The sequence below is a fragment of the Haemaphysalis longicornis genome, unplaced genomic scaffold (genome assembly GCF_048455015.1).
Source record: "Haemaphysalis longicornis isolate Haplotype H1 unplaced genomic scaffold, Haemaphysalis longicornis Haplotype H1 scaffold_12, whole genome shotgun sequence".
Lineage (NCBI taxonomy): Eukaryota > Metazoa > Arthropoda > Arachnida > Ixodida > Ixodidae > Haemaphysalis > Haemaphysalis longicornis.
In genome coordinates this window covers 27,081,428-27,107,265 of record NW_027526225.1, presented here as the reverse complement: position 1 = coordinate 27,107,265, position 25,838 = coordinate 27,081,428, and the positions used below count along the sequence as shown (strand labels likewise).

The window sequence follows — 25,838 nt, the reverse complement described above, 5'->3', positions numbered from 1 at the left end:
GCCAACATAGGGATCATTATCATCGACATCAGGATCATCATCATATATCATCATTAAAGGAGCGCGTTCCTTTACGGGAGGGAAATGTACTCTTAATGATGGCTGCACCAAAAAAAATCGTCTGTTAAATTCTAAGCGCGAACGTTAGGTACAAACACGAAGACAGGCCTTACCAGGGAGTTTGAGGGAATCCACGTTTCCAAGCTATACCCAACACAATTCGTTGAACGTGTGGAAATATGGTTGTTTAGGCCGTGGCAGAACGTGTAGACACCATTCACTTTCGCCGTCACCAACTTGGGTGGACCAAGAAGGTATTCATTTTCTATCCCTAGGCTTCAGGAGAGACCTGTTTGTCGGTCGACAGAGCCAGCTTTATCTTTTGCACTAGGAAGCCCGAGTCCATGCTTAGTGTATTCGTACATTTCTGTAATTAACATAGCCGGCGTCTAAACATATGCCTCGGTTTCCAAAAAGGCGCACCAGACGGCTTGATCACGACGCTGAGCAAGGCTTTATGGTTATTTAGGCTTTGCAAACCCATTATCTTTCTAGACACCTGATATATTGTTATGGGTTGTGGCAGTTAATGTATTTTGCTAAGCCTATTTTGTCAGCAGCAGTAGAATCTGAGGACCAAAAAACGGCAAGAGAGCCGCACTTGACGTCATTGGTGGCTTTGCTAAGTAACACCAGACCAAATTATTAAAAATATTTGTGGGAGTGGCCGTTTTTTTTTTAAACTCATCCAGGATAACTTTGGTTACATCCTTATTCCACTATTCGTTTTCCCAGTGGTATCATTTTCTGGATGAATAAAATGGGCAGCCTATTACTTACTACTGGCAGTTTGTAGACTTACGCAGTGTTGAGAAGTCCAAAGTAGCCCACGCCACGTGACAGCAGCCAGCGTTGCGAAGAGCGCCAGTGTAGCCACGTTCCTGAAGTCTAGTGGCGTCCTCAGCAGCGGTATGCTGCCCATCTGCCAGTCGTAGGAAAGCGTGCTAGGACAGAGTGCGAGCCAGGCGTTGAAGGCACAGAGGTAGGCGTACGTCAGCAGCCTGCGGAACCACATAAAATCGAGCACATATGATTCTAAACCCCCTTAGAAGGCCAAACGTCGCAAATGGCACCGTGACAAAACAGCACGAGACAAAACAGCACGCCGCAGATGTTACGGTGTAAATAGAGTTGCATCGTGGCGGCTGCGTTGTATGGGGGCAGTCGGTCTTCATCTTTACCCAACCGGCTAAACCGGTTCTGCTCACTAGATAGTGCGGGTCACAGTTAATTGATAGCACACACTTTCTAAATGTAAGTAATTACGCCTTCGGGTGTTCCACAAAAGCGTGCTATTCTGTCGCTGTGCCCTTTTGTCACGTGCTGTTTTTGCGCTCCGCTGTTTCGTCACGTGCTGTTTTGGTCCCGCTCCGTACCGGGCGTAAGAATTGGACACTTTGGACCTCCAACAGCGGCGGCAAAACTTGCAACTATTGATTGCAAGGAAACAACATAAAGCTTGAGTCAACAAGTGCACGCGCTTCTGTCTGTAAGGCGGTCAGTATCAGACCAGGATGTCACCAAGCTATAAGCACCCTTTGTCAGACGCGAACCGCAGTATAACTACGTCAGTACTGATATTTACTCCTAATAAACACAGGCCACTCAGAGAGGGGCTACGGTAGCTGAAATATTTTACTCTACTGCGATCACAATGAAGGCTCTGGAGGCAGACCGCTTCTTTTACGCCTTTGGGCTTTTCATTGCTTACTCCTCCTTTATAAACGACAAACGCTTTAGACAAATACGCATCAACAGCAATAAAAAGTAGCAAGTGATCTTGTTTTTTCCTAACATTTTGGTGAGTGCGCCATAAAAAAGGAATGTTTAGGCTTCTGTTCGGGCAGCGAAAGTAAAAAAAAAACCCAGAAAACGTGATCATGTGCATATTAAGTATACTCGCAACCCGGTATGTTATTTTTTTTTCAGATAAATTCAGCCGGTTTTGTACATCTTCACTTAAGGTGCTGATGTACAGCCACCGCCCTAAGTGGTGGCGCACATGTAAACGTGGCGATGGCCAAATGAGAAATCTGTTGTGGCGATGCTACTACGTTTTCATCTTTTCCCTGAAATACGGATAATGTCGTGGGGGGGTAAATGGGCAGATAAAATACATATAAACTGAAAACAGCTAGGATTACAGCAAAAATAAATGACTGTGAAAGGCTTTGGGCGTTATGGAATATAAAACAGATTGAGTGCCCGCGATAAGTTCGATAAACAGCTGATTGGCACACCATAAAGCCGCTTACACTCCCCCTCTCCCCAATACAATGTCCAATAATCACCATAACTAAATGGTCGCCATCCCGTCCCGCGACAGTGGATGCCCAGCGAAGCTGCTGTGAATCCCTACAAATGCTGGTGGGGGAGGGGATGAAGTGTTTCTCGTCGTCTCGGCACGTTTGTCGCTTGCGCTCGGCTTCTCTGGCAGTAAATACTGAATTTTGTCTAGCCTGGCGCAGGCACTCGGCGTCTTGGGCAAGAAATGCTCTATTTAGTGACACACGTCCTGCCTATCCTTCACAGGTAATTTGCAGACATAATATTTACCACGAACATATGAGGGGGGGTCAACGTTCACAGGCACCTTAACACCCGAAATTCGGTTTCGATGTGGACGCAGGTTCGATTTCCGGATTCCGGGCCTCGGTGGTCGCTTTTCTGATGTAGGCGAAATGCGAGAACGCCCATGGGCTCGAGATTTCGGCGCACGTTAAAGATACCCAGGTGGTCAAAATTAATCCGGAGTTCTCCGCTAAGGCGCGCTTCATCGCCTGCGTTGCGTCGGCGCGTTAAACGTCATAATAAATCAGTTTCGACGCTTGTTTTGTGGTTTTTTCTTCACATGAATACTGAGCTCTATGCTGTGTGCCTGGTTAGCCTACGCATGCGCGCAGCGTCTTAGGCCAAAAATGCTGGGTCCGGCTGAGTTTTTTGTTTACGACACAAAATTTTCCGACCAACAAGAGGCTAACAGCTTCGCTGTAAAAAAAAAAAACTCACGAATAAACTTTTGGAGATGGAGCAAAGAACAGTGATGCCACCTGTCATTTTGTTGTAAAGTCTGCATAAAAAAAGGAAACTGAGAAACCGAGAAATATTGGACCCAATCATCACTTTATTTACTTGCAGCTAAAGCTAAATTGTCCAAACTGCTCAGTACGCGAGGCAGGAGCAATACTAAGGAAGGCACAACAACCTTCCTCATATGTCTGCTTCCCACAGAAAGGGTGAAGACTCACATTGCACTTTTTCATGACTACTTGGAAAAGCATATGGTCGCAGAGGTTTCTTTTCTTGTGATCCACGTATGGCAATGCTCGTGAACAAATGATTTCTCTTTTAAATGGCAAACGGCGGCTTGATGGCTTCGGCAAACAAACTCGTAATCCAACCAGGTTGCGTAGTCACTGCTACCTCGGCCAATATTCGGACTGGTGTCACCGGGGTAAGGACAGGGCAGACGTAGCACACATGCTGTGGGCCTGTCAGCAGGCGACAAGGTTAGTAGGTCGCAAAGTCACTACAGTAGAGTAATGGAAGACCGTACTGCTTAGCTCCGACCCGACAGATCAAGTCTGGACCGTTAAGAAGGCTGAGGACGCTTCCAAGAGCTCTTGGCCGATGTCGAGGATTACTGGCTGTCACGCAATAAACTTATTTCTCCCTCTTTTCCTGTCTCTCTCTGCAACACTGCAGGCACGAGCGTCTGTTCGCACGTGTGGAAAGAAAACATAAACCAGCTCTTTCCCAGATTTTTCGCGCCTAAAACGGCGGTTGTTACGGCGTGAACTCAATGTAGCGACATCATTTTCGAAAGCTTAGATTGCGATAGTCCTTCTTGTCGAACTCACCTCGTCAGCAGCTCCGGCGAGAAAGAGGCCGGGTTGTCCATTTCTGAGAACCGAGGCAAAGCGCCGTGGAGCATCCACAACCGGAAGGTCAGCAGCAGTGCGAACTGCGGGCGGGAAATTTGAGTGTGACCACAGGAGAAAGTATGACAGGTGGATTATACGAATTGTAGTCAAGATGTAGCATAACGAATTGGAAAATGCACCTTAAATATAAAAGGCTGGCACCTAATGTTCTTAGTTGAAGTGTTGTCACATTTGTAGAAATGCAGAAGTTTATTCCAGACAACCGGAAAGATACAAGTTGCCTGTGGGACCAGCGTAAAGGCACAGAAGGCCTGACAAAGCGGCGATTCACCCGTTTACACACGCATAAATAACCAGTCATACATGAACATTCGTTGTGTAAGGAAAATAAATTTCCCCCGCACTTCCCCGAGGGGGAGAGTGTGTAAGTGCGAATGCACGGTTGTGGATTGCGCGATTACGGTGGATATCGTGATCTTGGAGTGGAGAGGAGGCGCCCAACACCCGCAGTCACTGAGCGGAGAGAGGAGGAGGAGAGTAGCGCCCGCCGTTACGGCGAGGGCTACACGAGCGCCCTCACGCGTCGGAATGCGGAGCGCCCGCTACGCGAGCTAGAGCTCTCCCGCCCGAAGTGGAGAGGAGGCGCCCAACACCCGCAGTCACTGAGCGGAGAGAGGAGGAAGAGAGTAGCGCGCGCCCATCTCCCCCCGTTGCTAGGGAAGACGAGGAGGTAGACGAGGAGCGCGCGCACCCGCAGCTGTTGCTATGCGGACTACGGCGGCGGACGATTCAGGCTCGCTTAAGAAGTGCTTTCGCACTTAAAAGAAAGAAGAAAACATACATCGCAATTTAAAAATACAAATTCTATGCCATTGGACACTTAACATAAGTATATTGAGAAGATTGGTACGTAAAAAAATGAATGAATATATCATGCACAGGTATCGCATAAATAAGAAGAAACAAGTACACTACGCTTGTGTTCCGTAGAACGGGGGAGGAATTAAGAGTATGTGAATTTAGTTTTTGATTTGTGGGAGGTAAGCATGAACATTTTTTTTAAATACATGAATCGAAGGATTTTTCTGAATTGGTGTCATTACGGTAGGTTGTTCATTAATGGTGTGTGGAATTTGGTATGTCACTTTTTACGCAGCGTGGTTGGTGCGGAGCTTATCTTTCTTGTATATGATATGCCGTATATTGTGGCTGGGGTCTTTCTCGGCAAATTTCCTTAAAATTCAGTAGGCTTACATTTCATCATTGCTGCCTTGCTTGGGAACCTGGCCAGCGACAAAGCAATAAACATTTCGCCGAACTATCTCACGCTGATCGAGGACAGGGTACAAACAATAAAGCAAAGCTGTATATTGCATGCCTAAAAGAAAATCCGGTGGTCCTTTGTGCTCATAAAACTGCTCCGGCAGAACCTCATGCGCATGCACGAAAAAATACCGTTGTAGAGGGGTTCAATGCAAAGGCAGCCACGTTGGCTGGGTCTAACGCACCGGAGCGCACTCGCAGCGAGCTACTGCGTGGCAGTTCAAGCTATAACGGCGGGTGGGGCAGGTGGAGCCGCGTCAACGTTACAATGCCAAGACGCGGCCGCAATGCCAAGCAGCGGCCGCAAATGGGTCTCGGCCGCATGTGATACATGACACACCGGTCCCAAGTCACAGCTTCGCTGGTTAACCATCTGTACTGCGTATATGGGCGCGTTTTTAACGCGAAAGTGTTTTATGCCCGGGCACACAAAGATCTCACTGACGTCATATCCGTCACGGAAGTGACGTTGCCAGAAAAAGTGCAATTCACGCTGCGGCGGCCGGACTCGAGCCCACAAACTCTCTAGCTTCTCGCCACAACGGGAGGTACGTGGCGCTCTGCCTACTGCGCTATGAACAGAGACGGGAGCAGCTTACGAACGCGCCTTATGTCTTTACCTATGACTCATTCAGATGGTGCTGCCGTGTAGGAGAGGCAAAGCAAAGTAGCGCACCATGACGCTAATGAGCGCCGACAGTTGGCGCCTCGGTGCCAGCGCCTTCGTGTACGGGGGACGCGCGTAAACTGAGGCACCCTCTGCTGTCCCGTTGTTCCCATGACCATTATGTGTTTCAAAATGCTGTTTCTGTGCATGTCATTTTGGGTTTTGTTGTCCCAGAATAAACCGGTAATTTTTTTGTTTCCTGCGTGTCGGCGTCACTTCGTCTGGTGGGGTCAGGCTCGCGAACCCTTCGCACGTGAAGGAGATTCCTTCAACATTCCACTGCTCCTGTGAAGGCACCTTTCACTTTCGTGTTTTACCGATTACTATGAAAGAGGGATCAACTACTTTTTTTTCTTAGTCACAATATTTTTTAAAAGAAACAATTCGGAATTCAACTGAGGTTTTACGCATCCAGTTATTCCTGCGCCAGGAAGTATATAGTAGTGAAAGACTACGGACTAACATAGACCAGTTTGGTCTGTCTGCAGCCAATGCCCAGGCTAACGATTACACTGTCTTTCTTCATAATTTGCATGCTTATTTTTGCAGGTTACAAAACTGGCCCAGAGAAACGTCGAAGACCTAGGCATTGCCTGTAGTGATAAGCAAAGTAAGCTGAGAAAAACCCCGCTTACCATGGCAGTGAGCGTGGCAAGGCACGGGTCCCGGATGCTAATATGTGCAGTGTCCAGGAGGCGACGGAGGACGGAGCGCCTGGACATGTAGAGACGATGGAATTAGAAGAGTGCTTGTCTTCGACGCAAACAATTGACAGTACTGATTCGTTATGTAAAAGTAACAGTGCGCTTGTGCACTGCTATTTTTGTTTTCGCCGGTGCAGGGACGAGGAAGGTGCAGATTCTGGGTGCTTAACGAACAAATAAGCGAAAAAAAAGCGAAGCTGCGGCCGTCCCGATTTCCCGTTGTAAATACGAGAAAAAACACATGAATGTAGGACAGCACATATAATTTTGAACCAAACCGTCCTTCTGGTATAAATACTCGGCTGCATTCAACCCCGTGAAATGGAGAGCTGGTTTAGCTGTGCGTCCTGTTACAGTTGCTAGCTTGGCGCAGCAAGTAACCAAAAAGCACGACAAGTCGTAAGAAGATTCGAGATTTCAAAGAAGTCAGCTGCAAGCTAACTCTTCCTAGACAGGAAACACAAAATGGCGGATCCCTCACGGACCTGGCAAGGAAAAGCGAAGGGTGAGCTGAGTCACATTCATGCCCGCTAACCCAGAAAGAAAATGGTGCGGCCAGGAGCCTTGTATAGGACCGTATAGGATTGGACGCACCTGTGAAAGAATGAAAAAAAAAATGAAGGAACCTCACACTATCACGTAAGACTTCAAGGTAGCCAAGCTGTACGCAGCCTTCACGACCGTCACGATGGTTTAAGTCCACGATTGCAGCCGATTTGCTTCTCCTTCGCTGCCGCAACGACCTTCACTCCATCATTAATTGCTCTAAGTTTGAGCTTCTTTCATTTTTTGGAAGTGATAAGCATTGGACATCACCTTGGAGGGGCGTACGCTATGGCGTGTCTTTCTCATTCCGAGCAAGTGTTGCCACGATTACGGCGAACGCTAAAGTGTTTTTGATCAATCTTGGCCAATCCCTCTAAATGGGTATGCTTGGCTTGTTAAACGTGCGCAGGGGACGCTGGGAAGTCATCTCAAGACACGCACATGCGAGTTCTAAGCATTTTCTTGGTTTTGTTTACTGCTGTACAATGTTGGGGGTGATCTTTTCGCTGCGTCGTTGCCACGGAGGTTGTCGTTGCTAGGCCGCAAACAAGTCCGCAGTAATATAAACTTTAAAAAAATATGAATTAACGCGTTAATTACCAAAAGGTAACGAAAATTCATTACGGTGGCTCTTTATAGGCGTTTCAGGGGCTGCTGCGGCCTCTCTTGACTACTTTCGGTATCAATACCAGGATTACATTGAAACTACTAAAGAGCGGACGCCACAGCCCCTATGGCGGATTACTGCTCCGGACTTGACAGCTTTCACGCTGAGTGTGAGTGCTATAATTTTCTTTTTCATTTATAATGCCACCAATCAGCCAGCTTTACAGGTAAAAAAAGTCACCACCAGCAAACATTTGCTTTAATTTCAGAGAACTGCATGAATACGAATGACACGCTTATCCGAAACATTTCTCAGATAAAAAAAACATTTTGGTGATTTAACACGCCGAAGCTGCACGTGAGCAATGAGACGCGCTGTAGTTGAGGGAGGCTCCGGATTAATTCTGACCATCTGGGGATCTTCAACTTACGCAAAAAATCTCGACACATGGGCGTTTTAGGTGCAGAACACTTTAGGAGCTCGCCTTGTCGTCGTAGCTCGCTCGCTGGACCCAAGTAGACCAACAGGACATCCCGTGGTAACGCTGTCGTTCGCGGCGTACCCCAGAGGCTTCGAAAGCAAAGCGGTTTATATACCGCTTATATATATATATATATATATATATCAAGGTTGCAGTCGTCATTGCCAGTGCTATTCGGCTTTTTTCGAAATATATAATAGGGCCGAATGACGTGTGCTTGTCACGTTTCTTTGATTCATTGATAAATAAGCGAAAATATAAGTCGAGAAAAAATCCGCCGTTTTCCGGGAGCGGGACTCGAACCCACATCTCCGCATAACCGGTGCGGTGCGTTAACCAATTACGCTATCCCCACAGCGGCTTCTCTCTCGACTTTTAAAGCGGGGGTTTATATTTACAAGAGCTCTGAGGCCGGTCAACTAGCGCCGCCCCTCGACTACCGCGGGAGACGTAGAACGTCTTCTTTCCCAGCGGCCGCCACGTAGAACGTGGTCGGAGGTCGGGGTTAGCAATTGGCATATCCGAACTGCTGGAGCCAGTGCCTCGTAATGCATGTAGCAGAACAGAGAGATACGGGACGAGGGACTCGGTAAAGATACATATCAAGGTTGCAGTCGTCATTGCCAGTGCTATTCGGCTTTTTTCGAAATATATAATAGGGCCGAATGACGTGTGCTTGTCACGTTTCTTTGATTCATTGATAAATAAGCGAAAATATAAGTCGAGAAAAAATCCGCCGTTTTCCGGGAGCGGGACTCGAACCCACATCTCCGCATAACCGGTGCGGTGCGTTAACCAATTACGCTATCCCCACAGCGGCTTCTCTCTCGACTTTTAAAGCGGGGGTTTATATTTACAAGAGCTCTGAGGCCGGTCAACTAGCGCCGCCCCTCGACTACCGCGGGAGACGTAGAACGTCTTCTTTCCCAGCGGCCGCCACGTAGAACGTGGTCGGAGGTCGGGGTTAGCAATTGGCATATCCGAACTGCTGGAGCCAGTGCCTCGTAATGCATGTAGCAGAACAGAGAGATACGGGACGAGGGACTCGGTAAAGATACATATCAAGGTTGCAGTCGTCATTGCCAGTGCTATTCGGCTTTTTTCGAAATATATAATAGGGCCGAATGACGTGTGCTTGTCACGTTTCTTTGATTCATTGATAAATAAGCGAAAATATAAGTCGAGAAAAAATCCGCCGTTTTCCGGGAGCGGGACTCGAACCCACATCTCCGCATAACCGGTGCGGTGCGTTAACCAATTACGCTATCCCCACAGCGGCTTCTCTCTCGACTTTTAAAGCGGGGGTTTATATTTACAAGAGCTCTGAGGCCGGTCAACTAGCGCCGCCCCTCGACTACCGCGGGAGACGTAGAACGTCTTCTTTCCCAGCGGCCGCCACGTAGAACGTGGTCGGAGGTCGGGGTTAGCAATTGGCATATCCGAACTGCTGGAGCCAGTGCCTCGTAATGCATGTAGCAGAACAGAGAGATACGGGACGAGGGACTCGGTAAAGATACATATCAAGGTTGCAGTCGTCATTGCCAGTGCTATTCGGCTTTTTTCGAAATATATAATAGGGCCGAATGACGTGTGCTTGTCACGTTTCTTTGATTCATTGATAAATAAGCGAAAATATAAGTCGAGAAAAAATCCGCCGTTTTCCGGGAGCGGGACTCGAACCCACATCTCCGCATAACCGGTGCGGTGCGTTAACCAATTACGCTATCCCCACAGCGGCTTCTCTCTCGACTTTTAAAGCGGGGGTTTATATTTACAAGAGCTCTGAGGCCGGTCAACTAGCGCCGCCCCTCGACTACCGCGGGAGACGTAGAACGTCTTCTTTCCCAGCGGCCGCCACGTAGAACGTGGTCGGAGGTCGGGGTTAGCAATTGGCATATCCGAACTGCTGGAGCCAGTGCCTCGTAATGCATGTAGCAGAACAGAGAGATACGGGACGAGGGACTCGGTAAAGATACATATCAAGGTTGCAGTCGTCATTGCCAGTGCTATTCGGCTTTTTTCGAAATATATAATAGGGCCGAATGACGTGTGCTTGTCACGTTTCTTTGATTCATTGATAAATAAGCGAAAATATAAGTCGAGAAAAAATCCGCCGTTTTCCGGGAGCGGGACTCGAACCCACATCTCCGCATAACCGGTGCGGTGCGTTAACCAATTACGCTATCCCCACAGCGGCTTCTCTCTCGACTTTTAAAGCGGGGGTTTATATTTACAAGAGCTCTGAGGCCGGTCAACTAGCGCCGCCCCTCGACTACCGCGGGAGACGTAGAACGTCTTCTTTCCCAGCGGCCGCCACGTAGAACGTGGTCGGAGGTCGGGGTTAGCAATTGGCATATCCGAACTGCTGGAGCCAGTGCCTCGTAATGCATGTAGCAGAACAGAGAGATACGGGACGAGGGACTCGGTAAAGATACATATCAAGGTTGCAGTCGTCATTGCCAGTGCTATTCGGCTTTTTTCGAAATATATAATAGGGCCGAATGACGTGTGCTTGTCACGTTTCTTTGATTCATTGATAAATAAGCGAAAATATAAGTCGAGAAAAAATCCGCCGTTTTCCGGGAGCGGGACTCGAACCCACATCTCCGCATAACCGGTGCGGTGCGTTAACCAATTACGCTATCCCCACAGCGGCTTCTCTCTCGACTTTTAAAGCGGGGGTTTATATTTACAAGAGCTCTGAGGCCGGTCAACTAGCGCCGCCCCTCGACTACCGCGGGAGACGTAGAACGTCTTCTTTCCCAGCGGCCGCCACGTAGAACGTGGTCGGAGGTCGGGGTTAGCAATTGGCATATCCGAACTGCTGGAGCCAGTGCCTCGTAATGCATGTAGCAGAACAGAGAGATACGGGACGAGGGACTCGGTAAAGATACATATCAAGGTTGCAGTCGTCATTGCCAGTGCTATTCGGCTTTTTTCGAAATATATAATAGGGCCGAATGACGTGTGCTTGTCACGTTTCTTTGATTCATTGATAAATAAGCGAAAATATAAGTCGAGAAAAAATCCGCCGTTTTCCGGGAGCGGGACTCGAACCCACATCTCCGCATAACCGGTGCGGTGCGTTAACCAATTACGCTATCCCCACAGCGGCTTCTCTCTCGACTTTTAAAGCGGGGGTTTATATTTACAAGAGCTCTGAGGCCGGTCAACTAGCGCCGCCCCTCGACTACCGCGGGAGACGTAGAACGTCTTCTTTCCCAGCGGCCGCCACGTAGAACGTGGTCGGAGGTCGGGGTTAGCAATTGGCATATCCGAACTGCTGGAGCCAGTGCCTCGTAATGCATGTAGCAGAACAGAGAGATACGGGACGAGGGACTCGGTAAAGATACATATCAAGGTTGCAGTCGTCATTGCCAGTGCTATTCGGCTTTTTTCGAAATATATAATAGGGCCGAATGACGTGTGCTTGTCACGTTTCTTTGATTCATTGATAAATAAGCGAAAATATAAGTCGAGAAAAAATCCGCCGTTTTCCGGGAGCGGGACTCGAACCCACATCTCCGCATAACCGGTGCGGTGCGTTAACCAATTACGCTATCCCCACAGCGGCTTCTCTCTCGACTTTTAAAGCGGGGGTTTATATTTACAAGAGCTCTGAGGCCGGTCAACTAGCGCCGCCCCTCGACTACCGCGGGAGACGTAGAACGTCTTCTTTCCCAGCGGCCGCCACGTAGAACGTGGTCGGAGGTCGGGGTTAGCAATTGGCATATCCGAACTGCTGGAGCCAGTGCCTCGTAATGCATGTAGCAGAACAGAGAGATACGGGACGAGGGACTCGGTAAAGATACATATCAAGGTTGCAGTCGTCATTGCCAGTGCTATTCGGCTTTTTTCGAAATATATAATAGGGCCGAATGACGTGTGCTTGTCACGTTTCTTTGATTCATTGATAAATAAGCGAAAATATAAGTCGAGAAAAAATCCGCCGTTTTCCGGGAGCGGGACTCGAACCCACATCTCCGCATAACCGGTGCGGTGCGTTAACCAATTACGCTATCCCCACAGCGGCTTCTCTCTCGACTTTTAAAGCGGGGGTTTATATTTACAAGAGCTCTGAGGCCGGTCAACTAGCGCCGCCCCTCGACTACCGCGGGAGACGTAGAACGTCTTCTTTCCCAGCGGCCGCCACGTAGAACGTGGTCGGAGGTCGGGGTTAGCAATTGGCATATCCGAACTGCTGGAGCCAGTGCCTCGTAATGCATGTAGCAGAACAGAGAGATACGGGACGAGGGACTCGGTAAAGATACATATCAAGGTTGCAGTCGTCATTGCCAGTGCTATTCGGCTTTTTTCGAAATATATAATAGGGCCGAATGACGTGTGCTTGTCACGTTTCTTTGATTCATTGATAAATAAGCGAAAATATAAGTCGAGAAAAAATCCGCCGTTTTCCGGGAGCGGGACTCGAACCCACATCTCCGCATAACCGGTGCGGTGCGTTAACCAATTACGCTATCCCCACAGCGGCTTCTCTCTCGACTTTTAAAGCGGGGGTTTATATTTACAAGAGCTCTGAGGCCGGTCAACTAGCGCCGCCCCTCGACTACCGCGGGAGACGTAGAACGTCTTCTTTCCCAGCGGCCGCCACGTAGAACGTGGTCGGAGGTCGGGGTTAGCAATTGGCATATCCGAACTGCTGGAGCCAGTGCCTCGTAATGCATGTAGCAGAACAGAGAGATACGGGACGAGGGACTCGGTAAAGATACATATCAAGGTTGCAGTCGTCATTGCCAGTGCTATTCGGCTTTTTTCGAAATATATAATAGGGCCGAATGACGTGTGCTTGTCACGTTTCTTTGATTCATTGATAAATAAGCGAAAATATAAGTCGAGAAAAAATCCGCCGTTTTCCGGGAGCGGGACTCGAACCCACATCTCCGCATAACCGGTGCGGTGCGTTAACCAATTACGCTATCCCCACAGCGGCTTCTCTCTCGACTTTTAAAGCGGGGGTTTATATTTACAAGAGCTCTGAGGCCGGTCAACTAGCGCCGCCCCTCGACTACCGCGGGAGACGTAGAACGTCTTCTTTCCCAGCGGCCGCCACGTAGAACGTGGTCGGAGGTCGGGGTTAGCAATTGGCATATCCGAACTGCTGGAGCCAGTGCCTCGTAATGCATGTAGGTAGTCGAGGGGCGGCGCTAGTTGACCGGCCTCAGAGCTCTTGTAAATATAAACCCCCGCTTTAAAAGTCGAGAGAGAAGCCGCTGTGGGGATAGCGTAATTGGTTAACGCACCGCACCGGTTATGCGGAGATGTGGGTTCGAGTCCCGCTCCCGGAAAACGGCGGATTTTTTCTCGACTTATATTTTCGCTTATTTATCAATGAATCAAAGAAACGTGACAAGCACACGTCATTCGGCCCTATTATATATTTCGAAAAAAGCCGAATAGCACTGGCAATGACGACTGCAACCTTGATATGTATCTTTACCGAGTCCCTCGTCCCGTATCTCTCTGTTCTGCTACATGCATTACGAGGCACTGGCTCCAGCAGTTCGGATATGCCAATTGCTAACCCCGACCTCCGACCACGTTCTACGTGGCGGCCGCTGGGAAAGAAGACGTTCTACGTCTCCCGCGGTAGTCGAGGGGCGGCGCTAGTTGACCGGCCTCAGAGCTCTTGTAAATATAAACCCCCGCTTTAAAAGTCGAGAGAGAAGCCGCTGTGGGGATAGCGTAATTGGTTAACGCACCGCACCGGTTATGCGGAGATGTGGGTTCGAGTCCCGCTCCCGGAAAACGGCGGATTTTTTCTCGACTTATATTTTCGCTTATTTATCAATGAATCAAAGAAACGTGACAAGCACACGTCATTCGGCCCTATTATATATTTCGAAAAAAGCCGAATAGCACTGGCAATGACGACTGCAACCTTGATATGTATCTTTACCGAGTCCCTCGTCCCGTATCTCTCTGTTCTGCTACATGCATTACGAGGCACTGGCTCCAGCAGTTCGGATATGCCAATTGCTAACCCCGACCTCCGACCACGTTCTACGTGGCGGCCGCTGGGAAAGAAGACGTTCTACGTCTCCCGCGGTAGTCGAGGGGCGGCGCTAGTTGACCGGCCTCAGAGCTCTTGTAAATATAAACCCCCGCTTTAAAAGTCGAGAGAGAAGCCGCTGTGGGGATAGCGTAATTGGTTAACGCACCGCACCGGTTATGCGGAGATGTGGGTTCGAGTCCCGCTCCCGGAAAACGGCGGATTTTTTCTCGACTTATATTTTCGCTTATTTATCAATGAATCAAAGAAACGTGACAAGCACACGTCATTCGGCCCTATTATATATTTCGAAAAAAGCCGAATAGCACTGGCAATGACGACTGCAACCTTGATATGTATCTTTACCGAGTCCCTCGTCCCGTATCTCTCTGTTCTGCTACATGCATTACGAGGCACTGGCTCCAGCAGTTCGGATATGCCAATTGCTAACCCCGACCTCCGACCACGTTCTACGTGGCGGCCGCTGGGAAAGAAGACGTTCTACGTCTCCCGCGGTAGTCGAGGGGCGGCGCTAGTTGACCGGCCTCAGAGCTCTTGTAAATATAAACCCCCGCTTTAAAAGTCGAGAGAGAAGCCGCTGTGGGGATAGCGTAATTGGTTAACGCACCGCACCGGTTATGCGGAGATGTGGGTTCGAGTCCCGCTCCCGGAAAACGGCGGATTTTTTCTCGACTTATATTTTCGCTTATTTATCAATGAATCAAAGAAACGTGACAAGCACACGTCATTCGGCCCTATTATATATTTCGAAAAAAGCCGAATAGCACTGGCAATGACGACTGCAACCTTGATATGTATCTTTACCGAGTCCCTCGTCCCGTATCTCTCTGTTCTGCTACATGCATTACGAGGCACTGGCTCCAGCAGTTCGGATATGCCAATTGCTAACCCCGACCTCCGACCACGTTCTACGTGGCGGCCGCTGGGAAAGAAGACGTTCTACGTCTCCCGCGGTAGTCGAGGGGCGGCGCTAGTTGACCGGCCTCAGAGCTCTTGTAAATATAAACCCCCGCTTTAAAAGTCGAGAGAGAAGCCGCTGTGGGGATAGCGTAATTGGTTAACGCACCGCACCGGTTATGCGGAGATGTGGGTTCGAGTCCCGCTCCCGGAAAACGGCGGATTTTTTCTCGACTTATATTTTCGCTTATTTATCAATGAATCAAAGAAACGTGACAAGCACACGTCATTCGGCCCTATTATATATTTCGAAAAAAGCCGAATAGCACTGGCAATGACGACTGCAACCTTGATATGTATCTTTACCGAGTCCCTCGTCCCGTATCTCTCTGTTCTGCTACATGCATTACGAGGCACTGGCTCCAGCAGTTCGGATATGCCAATTGCTAACCCCGACCTCCGACCACGTTCTACGTGGCGGCCGCTGGGAAAGAAGACGTTCTACGTCTCCCGCGGTAGTCGAGGGGCGGCGCTAGTTGACCGGCCTCAGAGCTCTTGTAAATATAAACCCCCGCTTTAAAAGTCGAGAGAGAAGCCGCTGTGGGGATAGCGTAATTGGTTAACGCACCGCACCGGTTATGCGGAGATGTGGGTTCGAGTCCCGCTCCCGGAAAACGGCGGATTTTTTCTCGACTTATATTTTCGCTTATTTATCAATGAATCAAAGAAACGTGACAAGCACACGTCATTCGGCCCTATTATATATTTCGAAAAAAGCCGAATAGCACTGGCAATGACGACTGCAACCTTGATATGTATCTTTACCGAGTCCCTCGTCCCGTATCTCTCTGTTCTGCTACATGCATTACGAGGCACTGGCTCCAGCAGTTCGGATATGCCAATTGCTAACCCCGACCTCCGACCACGTTCTACGTGGCGGCCGCTGGGAAAGAAGACGTTCTACGTCTCCCGCGGTAGTCGAGGGGCGGCGCTAGTTGACCGGCCTCAGAGCTCTTGTAAATATAAACCCCCGCTTTAAAAGTCGAGAGAGAAGCCGCTGTGGGGATAGCGTAATTGGTTAACGCACCGCACCGGTTATGCGGAGATGTGGGTTCGAGTCCCGCTCCCGGAAAACGGCGGATTTTTTCTCGACTTATATTTTCGCTTATTTATCAATGAATCAAAGAAACGTGACAAGCACACGTCATTCGGCCCTATTATATATTTCGAAAAAAGCCGAATAGCACTGGCAATGACGACTGCAACCTTGATATGTATCTTTACCGAGTCCCTCGTCCCGTATCTCTCTGTTCTGCTACATGCATTACGAGGCACTGGCTCCAGCAGTTCGGATATGCCAATTGCTAACCCCGACCTCCGACCACGTTCTACGTGGCGGCCGCTGGGAAAGAAGACGTTCTACGTCTCCCGCGGTAGTCGAGGGGCGGCGCTAGTTGACCGGCCTCAGAGCTCTTGTAAATATAAACCCCCGCTTTAAAAGTCGAGAGAGAAGCCGCTGTGGGGATAGCGTAATTGGTTAACGCACCGCACCGGTTATGCGGAGATGTGGGTTCGAGTCCCGCTCCCGGAAAACGGCGGATTTTTTCTCGACTTATATTTTCGCTTATTTATCAATGAATCAAAGAAACGTGACAAGCACACGTCATTCGGCCCTATTATATATTTCGAAAAAAGCCGAATAGCACTGGCAATGACGACTGCAACCTTGATATGTATCTTTACCGAGTCCCTCGTCCCGTATCTCTCTGTTCTGCTACATGCATTACGAGGCACTGGCTCCAGCAGTTCGGATATGCCAATTGCTAACCCCGACCTCCGACCACGTTCTACGTGGCGGCCGCTGGGAAAGAAGACGTTCTACGTCTCCCGCGGTAGTCGAGGGGCGGCGCTAGTTGACCGGCCTCAGAGCTCTTGTAAATATAAACCCCCGCTTTAAAAGTCGAGAGAGAAGCCGCTGTGGGGATAGCGTAATTGGTTAACGCACCGCACCGGTTATGCGGAGATGTGGGTTCGAGTCCCGCTCCCGGAAAACGGCGGATTTTTTCTCGACTTATATTTTCGCTTATTTATCAATGAATCAAAGAAACGTGACAAGCACACGTCATTCGGCCCTATTATATATTTCGAAAAAAGCCGAATAGCACTGGCAATGACGACTGCAACCTTGATATGTATCTTTACCGAGTCCCTCGTCCCGTATCTCTCTGTTCTGCTACATGCATTACGAGGCACTGGCTCCAGCAGTTCGGATATGCCAATTGCTAACCCCGACCTCCGACCACGTTCTACGTGGCGGCCGCTGGGAAAGAAGACGTTCTACGTCTCCCGCGGTAGTCGAGGGGCGGCGCTAGTTGACCGGCCTCAGAGCTCTTGTAAATATAAACCCCCGCTTTAAAAGTCGAGAGAGAAGCCGCTGTGGGGATAGCGTAATTGGTTAACGCACCGCACCGGTTATGCGGAGATGTGGGTTCGAGTCCCGCTCCCGGAAAACGGCGGATTTTTTCTCGACTTATATTTTCGCTTATTTATCAATGAATCAAAGAAACGTGACAAGCACACGTCATTCGGCCCTATTATATATTTCGAAAAAAGCCGAATAGCACTGGCAATGACGACTGCAACCTTGATATGTATCTTTACCGAGTCCCTCGTCCCGTATCTCTCTGTTCTGCTACATGCATTACGAGGCACTGGCTCCAGCAGTTCGGATATGCCAATTGCTAACCCCGACCTCCGACCACGTTCTACGTGGCGGCCGCTGGGAAAGAAGACGTTCTACGTCTCCCGCGGTAGTCGAGGGGCGGCGCTAGTTGACCGGCCTCAGAGCTCTTGTAAATATAAACCCCCGCTTTAAAAGTCGAGAGAGAAGCCGCTGTGGGGATAGCGTAATTGGTTAACGCACCGCACCGGTTATGCGGAGATGTGGGTTCGAGTCCCGCTCCCGGAAAACGGCGGATTTTTTCTCGACTTATATTTTCGCTTATTTATCAATGAATCAAAGAAACGTGACAAGCACACGTCATTCGGCCCTATTATATATTTCGAAAAAAGCCGAATAGCACTGGCAATGACGACTGCAACCTTGATATGTATCTTTACCGAGTCCCTCGTCCCGTATCTCTCTGTTCTGCTACATGCATTACGAGGCACTGGCTCCAGCAGTTCGGATATGCCAATTGCTAACCCCGACCTCCGACCACGTTCTACGTGGCGGCCGCTGGGAAAGAAGACGTTCTACGTCTCCCGCGGTAGTCGAGGGGCGGCGCTAGTTGACCGGCCTCAGAGCTCTTGTAAATATAAACCCCCGCTTTAAAAGTCGAGAGAGAAGCCGCTGTGGGGATAGCGTAATTGGTTAACGCACCGCACCGGTTATGCGGAGATGTGGGTTCGAGTCCCGCTCCCGGAAAACGGCGGATTTTTTCTCGACTTATATTTTCGCTTATTTATCAATGAATCAAAGAAACGTGACAAGCACACGTCATTCGGCCCTATTATATATTTCGAAAAAAGCCGAATAGCACTGGCAATGACGACTGCAACCTTGATATGTATCTTTACCGAGTCCCTCGTCCCGTATCTCTCTGTTCTGCTACATGCATTACGAGGCACTGGCTCCAGCAGTTCGGATATGCCAATTGCTAACCCCGACCTCCGACCACGTTCTACGTGGCGGCCGCTGGGAAAGAAGACGTTCTACGTCTCCCGCGGTAGTCGAGGGGCGGCGCTAGTTGACCGGCCTCAGAGCTCTTGTAAATATAAACCCCCGCTTTAAAAGTCGAGAGAGAAGCCGCTGTGGGGATAGCGTAATTGGTTAACGCACCGCACCGGTTATGCGGAGATGTGGGTTCGAGTCCCGCTCCCGGAAAACGGCGGATTTTTTCTCGACTTATATTTTCGCTTATTTATCAATGAATCAAAGAAACGTGACAAGCACACGTCATTCGGCCCTATTATATATTTCGAAAAAAGCCGAATAGCACTGGCAATGACGACTGCAACCTTGATATGTATCTTTACCGAGTCCCTCGTCCCGTATCTCTCTGTTCTGCTACATGCATTACGAGGCACTGGCTCCAGCAGTTCGGATATGCCAATTGCTAACCCCGACCTCCGACCACGTTCTACGTGGCGGCCGCTGGGAAAGAAGACGTTCTACGTCTCCCGCGGTAGTCGAGGGGCGGCGCTAGTTGACCGGCCTCAGAGCTCTTGTAAATATAAACCCCCGCTTTAAAAGTCGAGAGAGAAGCCGCTGTGGGGATAGCGTAATTGGTTAACGCACCGCACCGGTTATGCGGAGATGTGGGTTCGAGTCCCGCTCCCGGAAAACGGCGGATTTTTTCTCGACTTATATTTTCGCTTATTTATCAATGAATCAAAGAAACGTGACAAGCACACGTCATTCGGCCCTATTATATATTTCGAAAAAAGCCGAATAGCACTGGCAATGACGACTGCAACCTTGATATGTATCTTTACCGAGTCCCTCGTCCCGTATCTCTCTGTTCTGCTATATATATATATATATATATATATATATATTCTAAGGGGATGTATTGCTCAACGCAAGGTAGCTGACGAAAGGCCTTTAATGACCGTTATCCAAGATGGAACGGGTTCACAGACGCGCGCCTGTCGTCTTCGTCGTCGGTTGTTTTCGTTTTGTTGTCACTGTCGATGCTGCTTTCGCGGCTGCGGAGTCTGGCGCACTATCGCGTTTCGTTCAATAGCGCCTGTACCATTCATCTCCTTTACAATTTCCCCGGGACGAATAGGAGCCATCCTGGCGACTTAGGGGCACAAGACCATGGCGGGTTCGAAGTATCGCTTCAGGCGTGCTACGTGAACGGTCTCTCGGCCACGGCAGCGATGGTCAGATGAAGTATTCAGAGGCTCGACTACATAATTGACAGGCGACGTGCGTTCGAGTACACGATACGGTCCGTGATACTTTGAAATGAGCTTGCTCGACAGCCCAGGAGTCGTGGCCGGAATCCAGAGCCAAACGAGATCATCCGGAGAAAATTCTGGGGTAGGCGTCGACGCATCATGGCGGAACTTTTGGCGTCCTTGCTCGTCTGACGTGAACGAGCGAGCCAGTTGGCGACACTCCTCCGCACGTCGGGTGACGTCAGAGATTGGCAAGGCTTCAGACACGTCGGAACTGTAGGGGAGGATCGTGTCAAGCAGGCACGACGGCTCGCGTCCATACACAAGGGAGAAGGGAGAGAAACCCGTGGTGGCTTGCTTGGCAGTGTTGTAGGCGTAGGTTACGAATGGAAGAATCATATCCCAGTTGGAATGGTCGGATGACACATACATTGCCAGCATGTCCCCCAGGGTGCGGTTAAAACGTTCGGTTAAGCCGTTCGTCTGCGGGTGATATGCAGTAGTCGTGCGGTGGACGATGCGGCAGGCCTTTAGGAGCGATTCAATGACGTCAGATAGAAAGACACGCCCCCTGTCACTGAGAAGTTCCCGAGGAGCGCCGTGACGAAGGATGATGCGGTTGAGCAGAAATGTTCCAACGGCGTCGGCAGTACCGGCACGCAGAGCAGCGGTTTCGGCGTACCGTGTCAGGTGGTCGACGGCTACGATGACCCACCTATTGCCAGCCGCAGTACAGGGGAGGGGTCCGTAGAGATCGATTCCTACCCGGTCAAAAGGTCGAATCGGGCACGCCAAAGGCTGCATCGGGCCAGACGCACGAGGGGGTGGTGGCTTGCGCCGTTGACAGTCCGTGCAAGAGCGAACATAACGACGAACGAAGCCATACATACCACGCCAGTAATATCGCAGTCTAAGGCGTTCGTAGGTCTTTAGCACGCCGGCGTGGGCACACTGAGGCTCACTGTGAAACTGGTCGCACACTTCAGAGCGCAGATGGCGGGGAATGACGAGCAGCCATTTGCGCCCATTAGGGTGGTAGTTCCGCCTGTAGAGCAAGCCATCACGAATAGCGAAGTGGGACGCTTGGCGCCGAATTGCTCGAGGTACCGACGAGTTCGACGGGTTCGAAAGGTAGTTGCAAAGTGACATGACCCACGGATCTTTTCGCTGTTCAGATGGCATGGAACTCACGTCAACGAGCGATACAAAGCACTCAGAGGGGGAATTAGTCGTCTCGTCAGGCAACATCGGACACCGGGAGAGGGCGTCAGCGTCGTGGTGCTTGCGGCCAGACCGATACACCACGCGGATGTCAAAGTCCTGAAGGCGGAGTGCCCAACGTGCCAGTCGGCCAGAAGGGTCTCTCAGGGACGACAACCAACAAAGCGCATGATGGTCGGTGACCACGTCGAAAGGTCGGCCATACAGATAAGGACGAAACTTCGAGAGGGCCCACACAATTGCCAAGCATTCCCGCTCAGTGACAGAGTAATTCGTCTCCGCAGGCGTGAGTGTGCGGCTCGCGTAAGCGACCACGTATTCGTGGAACCCGGCCTTCCTTTGAGCCAGAACAGCACCCAGACCAACTCCACTCGCATCGGTGTGGATTTCAGTCGGGGCCGACGGGTCGAAATGGCGAAGAATTGGCGGGGACGTGAGGAGGCGACGTAGGGTTGTAAAGGCTTGTCGCAAGCCGATGACCATGCCAAAAGACCCGTCTTGTTGCCAAGAAGTTGTGTCAATGGCGCGATGATGGAGGCGAAGTTACGCACAAAGCGGCGGAAATACGAGCATAGCCCGATGAAGCTACGAAGCTCTTTGATCGTGGTCGGCTTCGGGAATTCAGCCACGGCACGAAGCTTGTCCGGATCAGGAAGAACGCCATCTCTGGAAACGACGTGGCCAAGGATCGTCAGCTGGCGAGCAGCAAATCGGCACTTCTTTAGGTTTAGTTGAAGGCCTGCGTCCTTCATACAAGCTAAAACTTGCTCGAGCCGCCGTAGATGCGTGGAAAAGTCGGGTGAGAACACTACAACGTCATCCAGGTAACACAGGCATATTTTCCATTTGAGGCCGCGAAGAATATTGTCCATCATCCGTTCGAATGTTGCTGGCGCGTTGCACAGGCCGAACGGCATGACGTTAAATTCATATAAACCATCTGGAGTAACAAAGGCTGTTTTCGGACGACCCGCATCTGCCATCGGGACTTGCCAGTATCCGGAGCGTAGGTCAAGGGACGAGAAATATTCTGCTCCTTGAAGGCAATCTAGGGCGTCGTCGATGCGTGGTAGCGGATAAACATCCTTGCGAGTTATTTTGTTTAGGCGACGGTAGTCGACACAAAAACGGATGGAGCCGTCCTTTTTCCGTACGAGTACTACCGGCGACGCCCAGGGGCTGTTCGATTGTCGAATGATACCACGCTGGAGCATGTCACCCACTTGTTCGTCAATTATGCTCCTTTCGGAAGGGGCAACGCGGTAAGGTCGCTGGCGTAAAGGCGCGTGGGAGCCGGTGTCGATAGGGTGGCTGACCGTCGTGGTGCGACCAAGCGACGTCTGCGCACAGTCAAAGGACGAATGAAATTGACACAGTAGTTTCATCAGTTGGTCTCGTTGGGGCGGCGTAAGGTCGGCGTCGATGGCACGATCAAAAACTTCCGGGGATACCCGAGATGCAGTGGCAGGAGGTGGACAGAGTCCGGTCACCTCAACGTGCGGCAGGTCGTCTAAAGTGGCGATGAAAACGGCGGTCTCCACTGACTCGGCGCGTCCAAGGCACTCGCCGCGGAGCAAAGAGCGAGGACTAGCTCCAGGATTAGAAACGAACAGGGCGGTTTGGCCATCGCGGATACTCAGCAAGGCGAAAGGAAGCAACAGACATCGGCGTTGGCAGAACAATTGCGAAGGCGTGAAAATTGCATTGACGTCGGAAGGAAGATGGCAGATCAAGGGCACAGGGACGGTGGAGCATGAAGGGATAGTAGTGTCGTCGGCGACAGAAACTTTCACGGAAAGTGGTGTTGGAGAAATTTCTGATGGTATATCAAGGGGCGAAAACAACTCAACTTCGGCTCGGGCGCAGTCAATGATAGCGTTGTGCCGGGAGAGGAAATCCCATCCCAGGATGACGTCATGTGAGCATGAAGAGAGGGCAATGAACTGAACAATGTACAGAACGTCCTGGATGAACACCCGGGCAGTACACGTACCGACTGGTTCGATCGAACGTGCTGAAGCAGTACGTAAGGGTGGTCCAAAATGCGGCGTCATAACCTTTTTCAGGCGGCGGCAAAGCTCTAGGCGGATAACTGAAACGGCGGCTCCAGTGTCGACAAGCGCATGAGTGGCGACTCCGTCTATTATAATGTCGACGACGTTATTGGGTAAGAAGGTAGGTCTTGAACAGTTCGACGATGACGCAGCTCTTGCCTCCGGAACTGCGGCGCCTAGTTTTCCGCTTCAGGAGGCAAGGGGCGCCGACGCATCGGCGAAAGTGAACGGCGTCGCGGGGATGGGTGACGGTTGGTGGTGTCACGCGAGTTGGCGGGTGGAGACGTCTCGGCAAAAGTGGTCGGAGCACGAGGCATCGACTGCGGCGAGACATACGGCACGTTCCAAGAAGGCTGCCGTGCAGGCATCCCCCCGCGGCGGCAGTAACGCGCCACGTGTCCGGGAGTTAAGCAAACAAAGCAGATTGGGCGATTGTCCGGCGTGCGCCAAGCGGTGGTCGAAGATGACGGGTCAAGCCGTACGCGTGGCGGCCTCTGCAACACAGGTGGCATCGGCAGGTAGCTGGGATACGTTGGTCTTCCTGTGAGCTCTGTGGGCTGTTGCGGCATGACCGGGAAGATTGGCTGACTTGTGACGGTTTCGGCAAAGGGCCTGGAGATGGCGTCGGCGTAGGTTAGAGGTCCGGCAACAGGTAGTGTTTGCACAGGGGTCACGTACGTGGGCGTAACAGCAGGTGGTGTGGGTTGCGCGATGCCGGCACCGATCAGCGAAGCGGTCACAGGTGCGTGTTGGCGGGAGCATGGAATGGTATCGGCCACCTGCTGCTGGATAGCACTTCTAAACGAAGGGGCAAGGGTGGCGTCAGACGTCGGTGTGAAGGGAACTAGGGAAAGCTGACGGGCAACTTCTTCCCGGATGAACTGCTGAGTGCGCGGAGACAGAGTGTTGTCGCTACCAGCAGTTAAGCTCGACACATCCGGGCCAACAGATCGCCGTGTAAGAGCTCGCTGTCTCCTGAGCTCGTCATAGCTCTGGCACAGGTTGATGACGTCGGTGACCGTTTGGGGATTCTTCGCCAGCAGCATTTGAAAGGCGTCATCTGAAATGCCTTTGAGGATGTGCTTAATTGTGTCCTCGTCGCTCATCGTGGCGCTCACCCTCCTGCACAAATCCACAACTTCCTCGATGTAACTGAGGAAGCTCTCACCGGGCTGCTGCGCTCGTTCTCGCAAGCGCTGCTCTGCATGAAGCTTCCGCACTGAAGGGCGACCGAAGTGTTCCGAAAACCTCGATTTGAATTCCGACCACGTGGGGTATTGCTTTCCGTGGTTGCCATACCAAAGCTCGGCCGTACCGGTGAGGTAAAATTCCACGCTGTTCCGCTTCACGTTGTCACCCCAGTTGTGGGCGCTTACTCTGTCGTACGTGGCGAGCCAGTCTTCCACGTCCTGCTCGTCTTGGCCATTGAAGAATGGGGGATCCCGCTGACGAATGGAACCGGAACAGATGATGGTCGTCGAAGGAGGTGCAGCCGGGGGCTCAGTCTCGCGAGGAGGAGCCATGGTGCTGGGGAGCGTCCGGGAGCGGAGTTCCAGTGTAGAGAGAGGTCAGGACCACAGCAACCTCCACCAATTCTAAGGGGATGTATTGCTCAACGCAAGGTAGCTGACGAATGGCCTTTAATGACCGTTATCCAAGATGGAGCGGGTTCACAGACGCGCGCCTGTCGTCTTCGTCGTCGGTGGTTTTCGTTTTGTTGTCACTGTCGATGCTGCTTTCGCGGCTGCGGAGTCTGGCGCACTATCGCGTTTCGTTCAATAGCGCCTGTACCATTCATCTCCTTTACAATATATATATATATATATATAGTAAGGAAATGAGGGGCTCGATGGGGAAATACAGATAGGTCAGCAGTCTACGACGCCAAAGGAGGCATAGGGGTGTGGTTAGGCTCTTTTCTTTTTTACTACGGTTAATGAAGTGAACATTTTTTTTAATATACAGAAGAAAGAAAGAAAAACACGCGCCCAGAGTGGGGACCGAACCCACGCCTTTCGATTACATGTGGAATGCCTTACATATATATATATATATATATATATATATATATATATATATATATATATATATATATATATATATATATATATATATATATATATATATATATATATATATATACCGCATAAGCATTCCTAACTGGTGAAACGCTGATATTTGTCCTACATGTCCCCGCTGTTTAGAGAAAAGAAAACGATAGGTACATTTGAGTAAAAATATACGTAATTAACCGGCAGCGCGTGCGTTCATTTAGCTAGGAACGCTCGTTGGGTTGGTTTTTACGATAGTAAGCGAAAACACCGGCCGCAGAAGAAAAAAACGGCACGTTCGAAATGACGCAGAAAGGCTGCACGTGCAAGAAGAAAATGGTGCGTTCGAATGGCCACATGAGGGCTCCAGCCGCGTAAGAAAAAAAAATAGCGCGTTCGAAATG

At 50.4% G+C, this 25,838-nt stretch overlaps 2 protein-coding genes across 2 annotated transcripts in view; both read right to left on the bottom strand.

The window, feature by feature from the left end:
* Positions 1-25,838, bottom strand: part of LOC144162514 (protein O-mannosyl-transferase TMTC1-like) — a 162,733-nt gene that overhangs the window by 31,203 nt on the left and 105,692 nt on the right. The window contains exons 5-7 of the mRNA XM_077693076.1: positions 6,570-6,648; positions 3,921-4,024; positions 863-1,061 (exon numbers count right to left, since the gene is read on the bottom strand). Of these exons, the coding sequence (XP_077549202.1) occupies positions 863-1,061; positions 3,921-4,024; positions 6,570-6,648 (382 nt within the window). The remainder of the gene's footprint in view (positions 1-862; positions 1,062-3,920; positions 4,025-6,569; positions 6,649-25,838) is intronic.
* LOC144162164 (uncharacterized) lies at positions 20,878-24,906 on the bottom strand. The gene is made up of 2 exons (XM_077692646.1): positions 23,973-24,906; positions 20,878-20,906 (listed from the first exon to the last, which is right to left on the bottom strand). Exons 1-2 carry the CDS (start codon positions 24,904-24,906, stop codon positions 20,878-20,880), a joined length of 963 nt encoding a protein of 320 aa, XP_077548772.1.

Bases quoted from the DNA above. Each gene is read 5' to 3' on its own strand.
- LOC144162164 (XM_077692646.1), bottom strand. From the start codon at position 24,906: ATGGCTCCTCCTCGCGAGACTGAGCCCCCGGCTGCACCTCCTTCGACG. The intron at 20,907-23,972 runs GTCAGCCAATCT...GGCCCGATGCAG, and splicing joins CTTTGCCGAAACCGTCACAA to CCTTTGGCGTGCCCGATTCG.